The sequence below is a fragment of the Budorcas taxicolor genome, chromosome 2, assembly GCF_023091745.1.
Source record: "Budorcas taxicolor isolate Tak-1 chromosome 2, Takin1.1, whole genome shotgun sequence".
Lineage (NCBI taxonomy): Eukaryota > Metazoa > Chordata > Mammalia > Artiodactyla > Bovidae > Budorcas > Budorcas taxicolor.
Window position 1 is genome coordinate 157,662,040 of NC_068911.1, and position 15,100 is coordinate 157,677,139.

At 41.0% G+C, this 15,100-nt stretch overlaps 1 protein-coding gene across 1 annotated transcript in view; it reads right to left on the reverse strand.

Annotated features, from left to right (window-relative positions):
- The window catches only part of DOCK10 (dedicator of cytokinesis 10), a 306,412-nt gene that overhangs the window by 163,199 nt on the left and 128,113 nt on the right, over positions 1–15,100 (reverse strand). Inside the window, exon 2 of the mRNA XM_052636059.1 lies at positions 13,208–13,327. Coding sequence (XP_052492019.1) covers positions 13,208–13,327 — 120 coding nt within the window. The remainder of the gene's footprint in view (positions 1–13,207; positions 13,328–15,100) is intronic.

The following is a 15,100-nucleotide window of genomic DNA, read 5'->3' on the forward strand; positions in this document are numbered from 1 at the left end:
TGGTGAGTGTGTGTCACATGTGAGTGAGTGTGTTCTGTGAGTGTATCTATGAGTGAATGAGTATGTGGATGTGCATGTATGTACGTGCATAACGGGAAGCTGGAGTTTGGACCCTGAAAGAAGAAGAATGTCATGTGAATGTAACATGATGGGACACAAAATAATGGGAAAATTATATTCAAGATACATCATATGGCAAAAATAAAAGCTCATTTTGAAACAGATAAAGAGCCTCTCTGTCAGTGTGTTTGCCCCAGGATTTGACTGCAGTGTGTGAAGGAAGTTTGGAAGTGCTCAGAGGCCATGGCTATTGATTCAAGCCAAGTGTAGATACACATACAGGGAACAATTACTTCCTATGTGAAGCACGCTGGGGCCAATGTGTGTGTGCTAAGTTGCTTCAGTCGTGCCCAACTCTTTGTGACCCCATGGAGTGTAGCCCACCAGGCCCCTCTGTCCATGGATTTCTCCAGGCAAGAATACTGGAGTGGGTTGCCATTTCCTCCTCCAGGGTATCTTCCCAACCCAGGGACCAAACCCAGGTCTCTTGTATCTCCTACACTGGCAGAAGTGTTCTTTATCACTAGCGCCATCTGGCTCAGACAGTAAAGAATCTGTTTGCAATGCAGGAGACGTGGGTTTGATCTCTGGGTTGGGAAGATCCCCTGGAGAAGGAATGGCAACCCACTCCAGTATTCTTGCCTGGAGAAATCCATGGACAGAGGGGCCTGGTGGGCTACACTCCATGGGGTCACAAAGAGTTGGACACGACTGACCAACTAACAGACACACAGGGCCACCTGGGAAGCCCCCAAAGTATGGAACACTTCACGAATTTGCATTTTCATAGCAAGTCCTACATTGCGGGAGTCAATGTAGGACTTACTATTATTTAGATTTTACATTTTTATTCCTTTTGAATTGCATCTTTCAAATTGTTTCTTTTATGTTATTTACTCTGTTAGAAGATAAACAGTAAACAAACTCCATTGAAAGGCTGGAGTAGAGGATGAGAATCCGTGCCTAAAGTGAGCTTTGGGGATTATTGTTGGATTTCAATTATCTGGGGATAACTTCTTTCCTGTTTGGACAGATAATTTGCAGATACACAATGTAACTTGATTGGTTTCCAGGGAACATTACATACTGTGATCTACTGGCAAGATTAATGATTTTTTTTTCTCTAATACAAAAATTTTTCTATATTTCAATCATTATTTTCTAATAAAATTTTTATATTAAAGCAAGACTCCTCTTTTTCATTATACACAACAGTTTCTTATTGATTTCTTGCCTTTAAAATATAATAGCTTCTCTAAAATACTCTAAATCTGATGGAGAGTGAAGGGACCTGCAGTTTAGTTTCCTGTTTAGTTATACCATAAGATTGTTGTCCCACTAAGATCAGTACTCTGTGGTATAGTTCAATAGAGTTAATAGTGAGCTGGTTTAAGAAGTTTTTTTTTCTTTATGGTAGGTTTCTGGAAGGTGGGCTTGGGTTTCCGGTAACGATAATCACACTATTATTTGATTTGTGATGTTACCAGAGTAAAGATTAGGGCCCCAAATACATAGGGTAATGCTCACACTTGATGTATGATTGGAAGTTCATTGAATTTGGGGTAATAAAAATTAATCATATGTACAATGGTTATGTATGATTCCTGATGACCTCTAGCTACGAGATGATGCCAATTCTTTACTAACTAAGGCAGTTAGGGCTGAGCCACTCTCATGTAACCACATGAGAAATATAAAACAATATTTTACAACATGCAAATCTAATACCTTGTACAGAGTACACAGATACAAGAAAAGGAATGTATAGTAAGACACTATTGACCTCAGTTATAGTTTGCCATAATATTGGAGACTTTACTTGAAAAAGCAGAAGGCCTCCATAAAATTTCAACTTTAAGAATTGGAGAGCTTCTACTCATTTTTTAAATTCCTTTTCTTCACTTTTAATTGAAGTGCAGTTGATGTGCAATATTATATAAATTATAGGTGGACAACATAGTGATTCCCAATTTTTAAAGGTTATATTCCATTAATAGTTACTACACAATACTGGCTATATCCCCTGTATTGTATTATATATCCTTGTAGCTTATTTTATACATAACAGTCTGTCCCTCTTCATCCCTTATCCCCATCTTGCTCATTTTAAATTTCTTTCATGTGTCTCTGTTGAAGCAAAAATAAATTGATCAAATAAGAAGAAAAGTATACAGAGTCATATTTGTTAGGGGTATTAACATGGCTACAAAGAATTTCTTTTCTCAGAATTAGATGCTTTCAGACCACTACAAATTGCCTTGGCCACAACAGACTTCCTGTTCTCTTTTATAAACCCTCTGGTCGACAATTAGTAGAGCTCAATAGCATGAGACGGAGTTGAGACTCAACTGGCGCTTAGCCAAGCTCCTCTTCTGGTGGTAGAATCTTATAAGGGGCCTATTGTCCAGGGATTAGGCATTTGGAAATAAAAACTGTCCTTTTATTTATGAAACAAGACATGCAGGCCTGTGTGTGTAGTTTCAGGCCCAAGACATTCAGACATCCTCCACTGCAGCCCTGAAACTCTCTGGTTCCTTCTCCTCTGCAGTGGGTCGTCTTTGTGGCTTTGTCACAGCCACCATTCTGCTGGGGACTGCAGAAGTCGTCATTCTAAGCACATAGTGGCCATTTCTCAATCGGCCAAAGGCCACTGTCAAGAGTCTAAAAAAGAAGTTGCTTTTCCTATCTTGGAGTTGAGCAAAGATCCCTCTGACAGCATTGTTGATCCCAGCTGCTCAAAACAGTGAACAAAAATGATGGTGTTTAGAGTAACCCATCAGTGGTGCTTGAGAAATCAACAATCCCCTCAATAAGGACTATTAACTAACACTTCACGTCAGTTCCAGCCTAAGCATGTGTTTTAAAGTAGCCTTCACCTAAATTTCTCAAACACTGATGCTGCTTTTTATCCTAGGAGAGCAGACACTTAACACTACATCCGTTGCTTGAAATACATTTTTACCCCATTCAGAAAAGTGTTGTGATTTTAATTTTTTTTAATAGGTGAGCATTTCATATTAATACTTCAATGTGCTTTCAGGGAAAGGTCCTTCTTGCTTTGCTAAAGTTAAATTGTATGGGAAATGCACAAACGGTGAGCAGTTGCCCGTAACTGGACCCTCGTCGTCATCCAACCAAGTCAAGCCTGGTGACTCATCCACCATAGTATTTAAGTATATAATTAGGGAACTTTGGAAGTCTTTTTCAAAACCCTTTTACTCTTGGACAAGCAAACCACTGAGCAAGTCACTTCCCTTTTCTGTGCTTCATTTTCTAGGCTCCAAAATGTGTCTCATCTCCTTCAAGGAAGTAAGGACAAAACATTTTATGTATGGAAAACTCTGAGTATTAATAGATCAGTGTTCCAACAATAGAAAGATAGTATTGCTTCGGGGTCTGCCCTTGGCAAGGACTCAGAGGCTGCGGTCTGAGCTCACTTTCCAGGAAGCATAGGGGAACAGCCTGATCCCTGTGAAGCCTGCAGACAAAGATTCATGGGGGAGCAAACAGACGCAAGACACAAGACAATCCCCCACAGGCAACTCGCCACGGCATCGTTTCCGATGGCTGCTCACACTTCTTCATTCTGGACTCATGCCTACCCATGACTTGCCCATTTTCCTTCTCCTCTCATAAATCTTTTTACCTTGTTCTTTCCTAATCTCAGGCTTGATATAGATATCAGTTCTTTTGAAAATTCTCTCTAATTCATCCATCATGCATCTTCTCTTCTTTGAACTATATCATTTACTGTCTGTATCACCCGTGAAGTCTGCAGCTAAACTACAGAATATTTTAGACTCATAAGCTTTACTAGTGATTAACTCAGCCAGTCACTTCACATGTGTGGTTTTGTTTGCTTTTGTTTGTAAGCAAGCCACATTATATCCCCTTTGGCAATAAAATATTACTACTAATCAAATGTACTGCTATGCTGTTTATTGTGGCTCTGGTATATCTTGTTATTCTTTTCAAAGAATGATGTACCTGAATGCAGACATGTGTTTTTATGATTTTCTGGTATACTGTCTCTGACCACCTATATCACACCTATCTTAAAACCTCAAAACATCCTCATCTTTAAAACAGCAGTGTTATTGAAATATAACTGATTTGCCATAAAATTCACCCTTTCAAAATGAACTCAGTAGTTTGAAGTCTCTGCATGGACTATGCAATCATCATCACTATTTAATTTTAGAACATTTTCATCACCCCCCAAATAAACTCCATATTTATTAGAAGTTACTCCCTTTCTCCCTTCTCCCCAGCCCTAGGCAACTGTAACCAGCTTCCTGTCTCTAAGGATTCTCCTACTGTGCACATTTCATGTGAATGAAATCACACCACGGGTACTCTTTTGGGACTGGCCTCTTTCGCTTAGCATAATGTTTTCAGGGTTCACCCATGTTGTAACATGTATCAGTCCTTCATTTTATGGCTGAATAATATTCCATTGTATAGACACACCACACTTTGTTTATCCACTCTTCAGTTGATGAACATTTGGGTTGTTTCCACTTAGGATTATGAATAATACTGCTATGAATATTCCTACAAAAGTCTTTATAGGGACATATATTCCTAGCACAATCCAGTCCAGAGCAGTCTCATCTTCACATATCCTTTACTGAATTGAAGTAAGCCCTCTAGAACCCCTTCTCTGCAATACTACAATGGCTAATATTTCTCCCAAATCATGCACCTTATTTTTATAAGAAGCAGTTGGCTCAGAGCATGCTGTTTAGACAGAAACTCTAGTAGCAAAAATCAAGGTGCTTCTGCTTGATTTCTGTCATCATAGTTACTCTATATCCTTGCACAAGAGCCTTTCCAAATCTCAGCTTCATTAGCTTGTAAATGAGAGGAATATTCTAACTTAGAATAATCTAGTTTGACAAAGACTCTTACTTAGCTTTTAAATTTCAATCACAGTGTTCTTGCATGAACACCAAGAGCCATTTAAAGTCTGATTTCAGGCTAAGAAACCAAGGATATAAAAAGAGGTTGACATTCCTATAAAATGTTAGGCTGTGTCTCAGTAAGAGACGAAAGAGGAAGACCATAAACACTCATGGCTTTTCTGCTTTTCCATGTAAGACATATTAAGGTCTGTATCTCTGCTTCCTCTGACAAAACGACCCATGTGGTTGAGCATGGAAGTCCCCACATACCAGGCTGCTTTTTATAGTTAAAAACATTCTATGAAAGAACAAATGTTAAATCACAACTCACTAAGTTCTGCTAATAAGTCATGAAAAATGCAGGATGTATTTGTCAGCCCTGAGACTCTAATTCTGAACTACTGATAAGAAGAAAGGATTTGAGAAGATCATGTCAACTCACTCAACAGACTATTTTGGAAGTGTAATGTAAACCTATGACTTTGAGAAAGCCACTGACCAGTGCGGAAAGTCTAACCTTTCAAGCCGGCTTCTCGGTCATGTTGGTGTCCTTGCTGTCTACAACATAGCTCACAGGAAACTGGGCCAGGAAACTGACGAAACAGTAGTGTGGCTGGGCTGGGCCGGATGGAAATACAGGTGAGAGGGTGGCCTTTCCACAGCATCGGTATTGCTTTCGAACCCCTGAACTGTCTTCTTTCAGGGTTTTACATCTCCTAGAAATGATGCCACTGCAGGCTTTCTGTATCTTTCGCTCAGAAAGAAACTCATTTCTGGCTTTCTCACTTTTTTGTTCTGCTGTTTTGTATCAGCCTCTCCTTCAATGGAATCACTTCACAATATGATTCAGTGTGCCCTTGAAACTGTTCTTTAGCTCTTGTTTTTTTCCCCTACTCTCCTTGCCTATTTGTGAAGCCACAATTTGGTGACTAAGTTCTTCAGTTTTTGGTCTTCAGTTTCTATTACTACCAGTTTCAAAATGAAAGATGAGAAAAACAAGAGTAGAAACACAATTATTGAAGGAATACATGTGTTTGAAATGAATGAGTTAATAAACACATCTAGACTGCTTATTCCAAGAAACGATTATGATGCAAGCACTACAGAAGATCACACTGCCTGCCTCCAGAACCCACACACCAGAGGAAGTATTTCTACCTCATGGGCCAAGAAAGAGGGAAATACTTCTACTTCGGTTTCTTAATCTAAAAGAAGATGATGTTAATTCAATGTTCAACAATCTTTATTGAATGCCCATGAGCCAGATGTTGTGTTGGGTACTTAAAATACAGATATGAATTGATTTCTCCCTTGCCTAGTGAATAAGTACATGGTGTTACAGGGAGGAAATCAGCCTTTGTTGATGGTGGCTAAGTGCTGGTCAATGTACTACATGGAATGAGCCTCTGGGGAAGAGGATTATGATCTTCATGCAGTTTTTTTAAGGTTAAGATGTGTCAAAGACGAAAGTAGCATATTAGTGATCTCAACAAAGTCAATGACTTCATTCTCTCTATTCTCAAATTTCATTTCAGAATGGCTTTGGTTCCTAAAAGCACTCAAAATTATATTCTAAAACAATAACCTAAGAGATTCCCTGGCAATCCAGTGATTAACACTCTTTGCTTCCAATGCAGGGGACGCGAGTTCAATTCCTGGTCAGGGAATTAAGCTCCCATATGCCACATGGCACAGCCAAAAAACAAATAAATAAAAAATTAAAAATCTACATGTGTCTGAAAGATAATTCATGAAATAAATATTCATTTTCTCTTTGCTTGGTGCCAAGTGCCATTCCAGTTGCTGGGGGCCTCACCATGATCAAGACAGGGACATTCCTGCTTGAGGGTACTCTTTGATGGTGAGAAACATGTGACAGGAGTGAAAAAGCAAATTGAGATATTTCTAGGCACTGGTAAGTGTTATAAAGAGAAGCAAACGGGGGATGTGAGTGACACAGGGTGGGGGTGGGGTAATGTAGGCTGGAAGTCAAGGACGGTTCTTTGAAGCGGTAGCATTTGAACTGAATCGTGAATGAAAGATAGGAAGGCCCTATGCAGGGTGCATAAAGGCCCCACAGAGCAGGTGGGCTTGGCAGGTTCAGTGAGCACAAAGAATGCTAGGTGACTGGGTAGTGACTGAGGGAAACAGGACCGGAAGATAAGTACTCAGCAATCATCAGGAGTCAGATGAGAAATTGGATTTGACTCTCAAGGCAATGGGAAACCACTGGAAAGTTTTAACTAGAAGTTTTCTAGTTGCTACTAGAAGTAGCATAGCTGTTGCTGCTATTCATTTGCTAAGTTGTGTCCGACTCTTTGTGACCCCATGGACTGCAGCACCCCAGGTTTCCCTGTCCTTCCTTATCTTCCAGAGTTTGCACAAGCTCATGTTTATTGAGTTGGTGATGCCATCCAATCATTTCATCCTCTGTCCCCACCTTCTCTTTTTGCTTTTATTCTTTCCCAGCATCAGGGTCTTTTCCAATGACTCGGCTCTTCACATCAGGTGGCCAGAGTATTAGAGCTTCAGCTGTAGCACCAATCCTTCCAGTGAATATTCAGGGTTGATTTCCTTTAGGGCTGACCGGTTTCATCTCCTTGGTGTTCAAGGGATTGTCAAAAGTCTTCCCCAGCAGCACAAGTCCAAAGCATCAATTCTTCAGTACTCAGTCTTCTTCATGGTCTAATTCTCAGATGCATACATGACTACTGGAAAAACCATAGCTTTGACTACAGACTTTTGTCAGCAAAGTGATGTCTTTGCTTTTTAATATCCTGTCCTGGTTTGTCATAGCTTTTCCTCCAAAGAGGAAAGTGAAAGTGAAAGTGTTAGTTACTCAGTTGTGTGTGACTCTTTGCCATCCCATGGACTATAGCCTGCCAGGCTTCTCTGTTCATGGAATTCTCCAGGCAAGAATACTGGAGTGGGTTGTCATTTCCTTCTCCAGGGGATCTTCCTGCTCCAGGGATTGAACCTGGGTCTTCTGCATTGCAGGTAGATTCTTTACCATTTGAGCCACTAGGGAAGAGGAAGTGTCTTTTAATTTCAAGGCTGCAGTCACCATCCACAGTGATTCTGACACCCAAGAAAATAAAATCTGCCACTGTTTCCACTTTTTCACCATCTATTTGCCACCAAGCGATGGGAACAATGCCATGATCTTTGTTTTCTGAAAGTTGAGTTTTAAGCCAACTTTTCTGCTTTCCTCCTTCATCAAGAGGTTTTTTAGTTCCTCTTCACTTTTTGCCATTAGGGTGGAATCGTTTGCATATCTAAGGTTGTTGATCTTTCACCTGGAAATCTTGATTCCAGCTTGCCAGTCATTCAGGCCAGCATTTCACATGATGTACTTTGCATATAAGTTAAATAAGCAGGGTGACAATATACAGCCTTGACATACTCCTTTCTCAATTTTGAACCAGTTCATTGTTCCATGTCCATGGAATTATCTGATTGCATTTCCAAAAGCTTCCTTTGAATAAATCAAAGCAAGGCAAAGAAGGATGAAGGAAGACCAGTCAAAGGCTCTATCTGGGGATACAGAAGAAAAAGGATGATAATGGCTTGGGCCAGCAGTGTACATGGAATACTGCCTTGGTAAAAAAAATTATCTCCTTTAAGGGGTATCGAGGACCAGATCAAGCCCTTGTCTCTTGTTATTTCTTCACCGTGAGCATTCTTAATCGACTTTAGTTTTCATCCATATTAGGGCACACACTCCTTAAACATGGGGCTTTTGCTTTTCTTGTCAGTCTCTCTTGTCTAGGAAGTGCTATTCTATATTCGGCGACTAGTGGGTGCTGAATAAATATTGATTAAACAAACCAAGTGATGAATCATGTCTGCTGCAGTGTGGGTGCTTAGTAACGTGGAAACACAGAAGTGAGCTAGATTCTTCCAGCCATAAGGCACAACCGGAAAGGACATTTGGAAGGAGAGTGGGGAGCTTGGGACTGCTTCCCCTCCTTTCATTTTGAGGAACCACCTGGGAAGCCCAGAGAATCCTTACCCATCACTCAAGGATAGGCCTGGGAAATGATACCCTAGCCAGGTAAATGGAAGCCTTGCTGTTGCTGAGCAACACCTCTGAATGTGATGCAGGCTGTGGATGGAGCACACAGTGGCAGAGGGCATTTAAGGAAGGGTTTTACACAGAATCCGCCTGCAATTCGGGAGACCCTGGTTCGATTCCTGGGTTGGCAAGATCTCCTGGAAAAGGGATAGGCTACCCACTTCAGTGTTTTTGGGCTTCTCCTGTGGCTCAGCTGGTAAAGAATGTGCCTGCAATGCGGGACACCTGGGTTCGATCCCTGGGTTGGGAAGACCCCCTGGAGAAGGGAAAGGCTACCCACTTCAGTATTCTGGCCTGGAGAATTCCGTGGACAGTCCATGGAGTCACAAAGGACACGACTAAGCGACTTTCACTTTTCACTTTACACAGAAGGAGAGGAGAAAGCCCCCAAAACAATTGAGGTTGTAACGTATAGTGGGGATTCCCAAACTTCTTCTGTGAAAGGTCAGACAGTAAATCCCTTAGGGCCCTCTCTTTCTGTTGCAATTACTGCTTGTACTTGTGGACAGTCATGTCCGACTCTTGCGGCCCCATGGACTGTAGCCCACCAGGTTCCTCTGTCCATGGGATCTTACAGGCAAGAATACAGGAGTGGGTTGCCAGTTCCTCCTCTGGGGAATCCCCCAGACCCAGGGATCAAACCTGCATCTCCTGCATTGGCAGGTGGATTCTTTATACCACTGAGCCACCTGGGCTGCACCTCTGTCGTACCTCTGCAGCCATATCAGGAAAGTAGCCACTGACAACAGGTGAATGAAAGGGGGTCACTGAGCTCAGATAAAACTTCATGGATACCCAAATATAAATTTCATATAATTTTCATGGATTATAAAATATTCTTTTCTCCCCTTCAACTAATTAACAAAATTCTTTGAAGAAAATAAAATAGGGTGCTGTTTTAAAAAAACATGAAAACCATTCTTAGTTATGAGACATGCAAATTTAGGTGACAGGCCACTCATGAACCATAGTTTGTCAACCCTTACTTTGTAGAGTAGGAAAGAGAGAAAACAATTCATCTGAATATTGTTCAAAAGCCAGCAACTTGATGTAATAATGTTCAACACTATCCTTTTGTTTGTCAAAACACTGCTTCATGCAAATGAAAAATTAGCTGTTTGTCTAATATGATATTTTCTGATAAGAACGTGGCATCCAGTGTCTCTTGAGCACCTGCTAATTGCAAGCTACGCTCCTGTTTGCACTCCCAGCTTCATCTACACCCTGCTATGTGTTTTCCCTGCACAGACCAGATGAGCTTCTAATGACATACACCAGGTCATGTGTTGCCCTTCTTGAAACACTTCAGTGACCTGCCACTTGCCTTTCAGATAAAATGCAAACATCTTACCTTGTCCTTGCCTGACCTCAACTCTGACCACTCTCTTGGTCCACCCATACTGCCCTTCAATCTCAGATCTCACCAGGGCCTTTGCAGCAACTTCCTGCAGCCTGAAACCCTCCTTCCTTTCTCAGCTTTTAGCAGGGCTTGTCCTCCTTGGGAATTCAGACTTCAGCTCAAATGTCAGCTTGTCAGAGGTGCCCTTGAGCATCCAGTCCAGCTTAGTTCTTCCCCTCATTATTTCTATTACTTGGCAGTGTTCATTCTTCACAGAACTCTGGTCTTTATCCAAATTATCTTGCTAATTAATTTATTTACTGTTCTTTTTTTTTTTTTTTGCCTGATTCCTTCTACCAGAAGGCAAGCCTCATTAAAACAAGGTAATTTCTGCCTAATCACTGCTATTTTCCCATTCTGAGATTAATATCTAGCATTTGGTATTACAGTTTGTAATTTGTTGAATGAATAAAGGAGAGTGTTCGTGAGAGTGATAGAGTGTTCCATTCAGAACTGTGCTAGTATCTTACCCCAGTTGGGATGAGGGTGACTGTGTATGACAGGGTTGGGGGATTCGGTAGGGGAGGAAGACCATGGCTTTGAGAAATGGGTGAGTACCAGATTTTGGAAAATCCCTTGCAAAGCACTTCATTTGGAAAGCAATGGGGGTGGTCATAGAAGGGTCTTTAGCAAGTATAAGATGAAAGAGCTCAGTGTATTTATTGAAATGTTTACCTCAGGAAAATAACAAAGTATGTTATGCTATCCTTTGTTTACAGCATTAAGGATAGCGAAGGATGTAATCAGACCAGTCTTTGTTTAAATGAATGTGGAAAGATGCCAAAAAAATGAATTCAAATTAATGAAATGTTACATTGCATCTATATGCCTCTGTGCTTATTTATTTGCTTTGTTGTGTTTAACTCTTGGTGACTCCATGGACTGTAACCTGCCAGGCACCTCTGTCCATGGGGATTCTCCAGGCAAGATACTGGAGTAGGTTGCCATGCCCTCCTCCAGGGGATCTTCCCAACCTAGGGATCAAATCCAGGTCTCCCGCATTGCAGGCAGACTCTTTACCATCTGAGCCACCAGGGAATCCCAAGAATACTGGAGTGGGTGACCTATCCCTTCGCCAGGGGATCTTCCTGACCCAGGAATTGAACTGGGGTCTCCTGCATTGCAGGCAGATTCTTTTCCAGCTGAGTTACCAGGGAAGCCCACATGCCTATACTCACTTTTTCAAAATATATATTTTATATCATTTATTTTGGCCTTGCAGTATGGCATGTGGGATCTTAGTTCCCAGACTAGGGATTGAACCCACACCGCCTGCAGTGAAAGCACAAAGTTTCAACCACAGGACTGCCATGGAAGTCCCTCTGCTCTCTTCTTGAGTTGGGGGGAACTTTGAGTAGCTTTTGACATATTTCTCAATAACCCAGTGTCAATTTTTTTGTGTATGCTGTTTGACAAAAAGAGACTGTTCATCAAGGTTTACCTTGGGTCTGAAAGAAAAGGAGGATGTGGAATTAAAAAATGAAACTTGGTTCAACTTTGTGCTAGCAGTTCAGGCCCCGTGGCCTGATCTGACCACAGAAATGAGATTTCTGCCCAAGATAAGTCTCTCTTGAATGTGTCAAATGCTCAAGTGAGAAACATTTAAGAGTCCAAAAAACAGATTGGAAGAGTTTCTTTTTATTGCCTACAGATTTCTCCCATTACTTTTACTCATTTACTCCCATTATTCCTTTCTCCCATTACTCTTGGTACTTGGAACAGAAAATTGTTGACTTCCAGTTATCTACTTTTTTATTAATCCATGGATAAATGTGAAAAAAATGAACCTTTAGAAGCCAGAAGCCAGGTTTGTCCTAAAGACACGAGAAGGAATGGGGGTTTGAGGTTGCAATAGGAAGTGTCAGCCCTGGGGCCCCAGCAACTTGTCAGAGGCTTCCAGGGACAATGGCTGTTTCTCAAGGTTACCTTGAAGTTGCCTTTTCATCTACTTTAAGATGACCATGTTTGTAATGCTTAAGACTACTTTTGTCTTAGGAAAAAAACAAAAAAAGGAAACACTGCTATCTGCCCATTGAGATTTCTGTTATATAGATATTCACTAACAACTTAAACATGTTTTAGATGATCAGAGATGGAATGTTTGGGACTCATCATCCAGAATTTTACTGTGTATGTCTCCAAAATGAATCTCCTTTTTATTCATTCACTCCACTGCCCTCTGTGTGCCTGTGAGCATTGTCCTTAAGGAGACATGTCTCAGATTACAAACTCTTCATGAATATACACTTGCCTACCTTTCCTCGTCCACAACACTCAACAAAGGACAACCAAGATTAAGGGTGAATTTTTTGAAGAATTGTATGTTTTGTGCCAGGAGATTCCCACCTCTGCTATTGGCTGGTTTCAGTTGCTTAGAAGCTTTCAGTTACAAATGGCCTAAGAGAGAAAGTGCTCTGTGAGGCCAGGTAAGTGGTGAGAAACCCAGATATTGGCAAGGACACAAGTACCACCTGGAGCCAGGCAGCACCTCATGCCCCTCCCATCTCAAGTGGCCACTGTATCACTGAGCCTCCAGTCTTCCAACATTAGAAGGCCCTTGGGCACTTTCTATCATCAGATATGATGATAGTGACATTACTATGATGATAGTGATAGTTCCCTCTGTGATGATGGTGATACAGGATGATCACAGGAAGAGGGCTGAGCTCCCCAAGTCTATAAGCAAAGTCAGTGACCCAATCTGGGAGGATCTTATATCACCCTGTGGGGCTCTTCTGTACTTGGACAGCTTGAAAAGACAACACTTACTGAAAAGTCATCACTGGGGAAGAACAGGAGATCTCGAAGGGGATCATTCTGATAGGTCTTTTCAAGTTCTTCAATGACAGTTTCATAATCCAAAGGCTCGAGAAGCCGAGGCTTTTCTTGCTGTAGACAAAGAAAATATCACATTAACCACTGACATGTAAAATCTTGCTTCCTCTCAACATCTGGTTGGAGTTCATTTCTTAGAACCATCAAAGCTTTGACACTGTGCAGTCCTTCCAGGGGAGTCAGGGAGACTCCAGGCATCTGGAGCAAAGCCACAGAAGTATTATTTCCAGATCTGAAATAATATGAGATCTTGACATACCTGACATCTCATTCAGTAATTTAAACTGTTGGCACCGATCCCCTCATGCACATGGTTTTCAGCCCTGTCACATCCCTGGAGTAGACAGTTGTATAAACTTGATCTTTGTCAATGTGAAGAAAGGCCTTCTGCTTACTCGCTCCAGTATTATGATTATCATCATCATTTTTGGTGAATTAGATACTTCCTTGAGAGGTCTACTTGGGTCTATTTCAAAACACTGTCTCCTTGCTAGCAATCAAAGTATTACAGACTGTCTTAGTTGTCACTGAAACATGGATCCTATGTCAGGATTAATTTCTTGGCTCTAAGCCTCTTTGCTGATATAGACAGAAGTTGGGTAATTCTCTAGTAAAATTGAACAACACAATTATTATGGATACAGTGTGGTGAAAATGGAGAAGAGTCTGAAAAAAATAGCCAGATAATCTCATCACATCATAGTCCTAAAGTCAAAGGAAAAGCACTTCCCTCAGAGAAGCTGCCCAAGAGATAAATGCCAGTGGGAGGAAGGTGGTTGTTTCATTCTATGGTTGATGTGTTTATCCCAAACAGAACTCACAAAGTAAGAAACTTGGAGTCCCAAATAAAGAATAAAATATTACAGAAGACCAAGGACACAGTTTGAGTTCCCTTAGCTCTAGGATGAAGCATTCATGTAAACTAAATAAAAAGAGATGATTAGATTATTTGGGGGCTCCTGGAAGCTAGAGTGGTTGCCAAAATATGCATGGTCTCATCAGTTCAGTTAAGTTGCTCAGTCATGTCTGACTCTTTGTGACCCCATGGACTACAGTATACCAGGCCTCCCTGTCTATCACCAACTCCTGGAGCCTGCTCAAACTCATGTCCATCACATCAGTGATGTCATCCAACCATCTCATCCTCTGTTGCCTCCTTTTCCTCATAAATGAGAAAAAAAAAAAATTTGTTTCATTGGCCATGTCAATGACATCAAACCCTTTCCCATCAACCCCACGCCTCCCCACTCTGCAAAGCCACAGATTTAGCTTCAACTTCGAAAGCCTTCTTTGGAAGATCTGTGCTGAACAGATCCAGAAACAGTTACTAATATTTTAATAATTGCTAATGAGCTCCTCAAAGTAGCAGTCAATGTTTTTTCCAAATACAAACAAAACAAAATGTAACACAGTGGACCAACAACAAGGATTTCTATGCATTTGCTGCATTAAAGGCAAATCAAACCCATTCTACAATGCTTAAGTAAACTGAGGACTATGAAAAATGAATACTCACTCTGGAAGGGCCCTTCGATTAAGATTGCTGATTTAGCAAATGAAAATACAGAACTCCGTGTGGAGCTGGGAGAAAGAAGAAATTTAGTTGCCCAAAATAATCTATTTAGTGAAAGATATTTTCAAGTAGAAGATACAGAGATACTATGGCATGATGGGTGATTTTTTAAAAAAAGTCCTTCTTGCATCTTTCCCCTGCCTTTTGATATGAGTATTCTATTTTAGACTTATTTTAAGTTCCAACTGCCTATTTTCCCAGGCAAAAGTTAATTCCAAGGAGCAGAGATTGATAGCTCAGGAGGCAAACGTAGG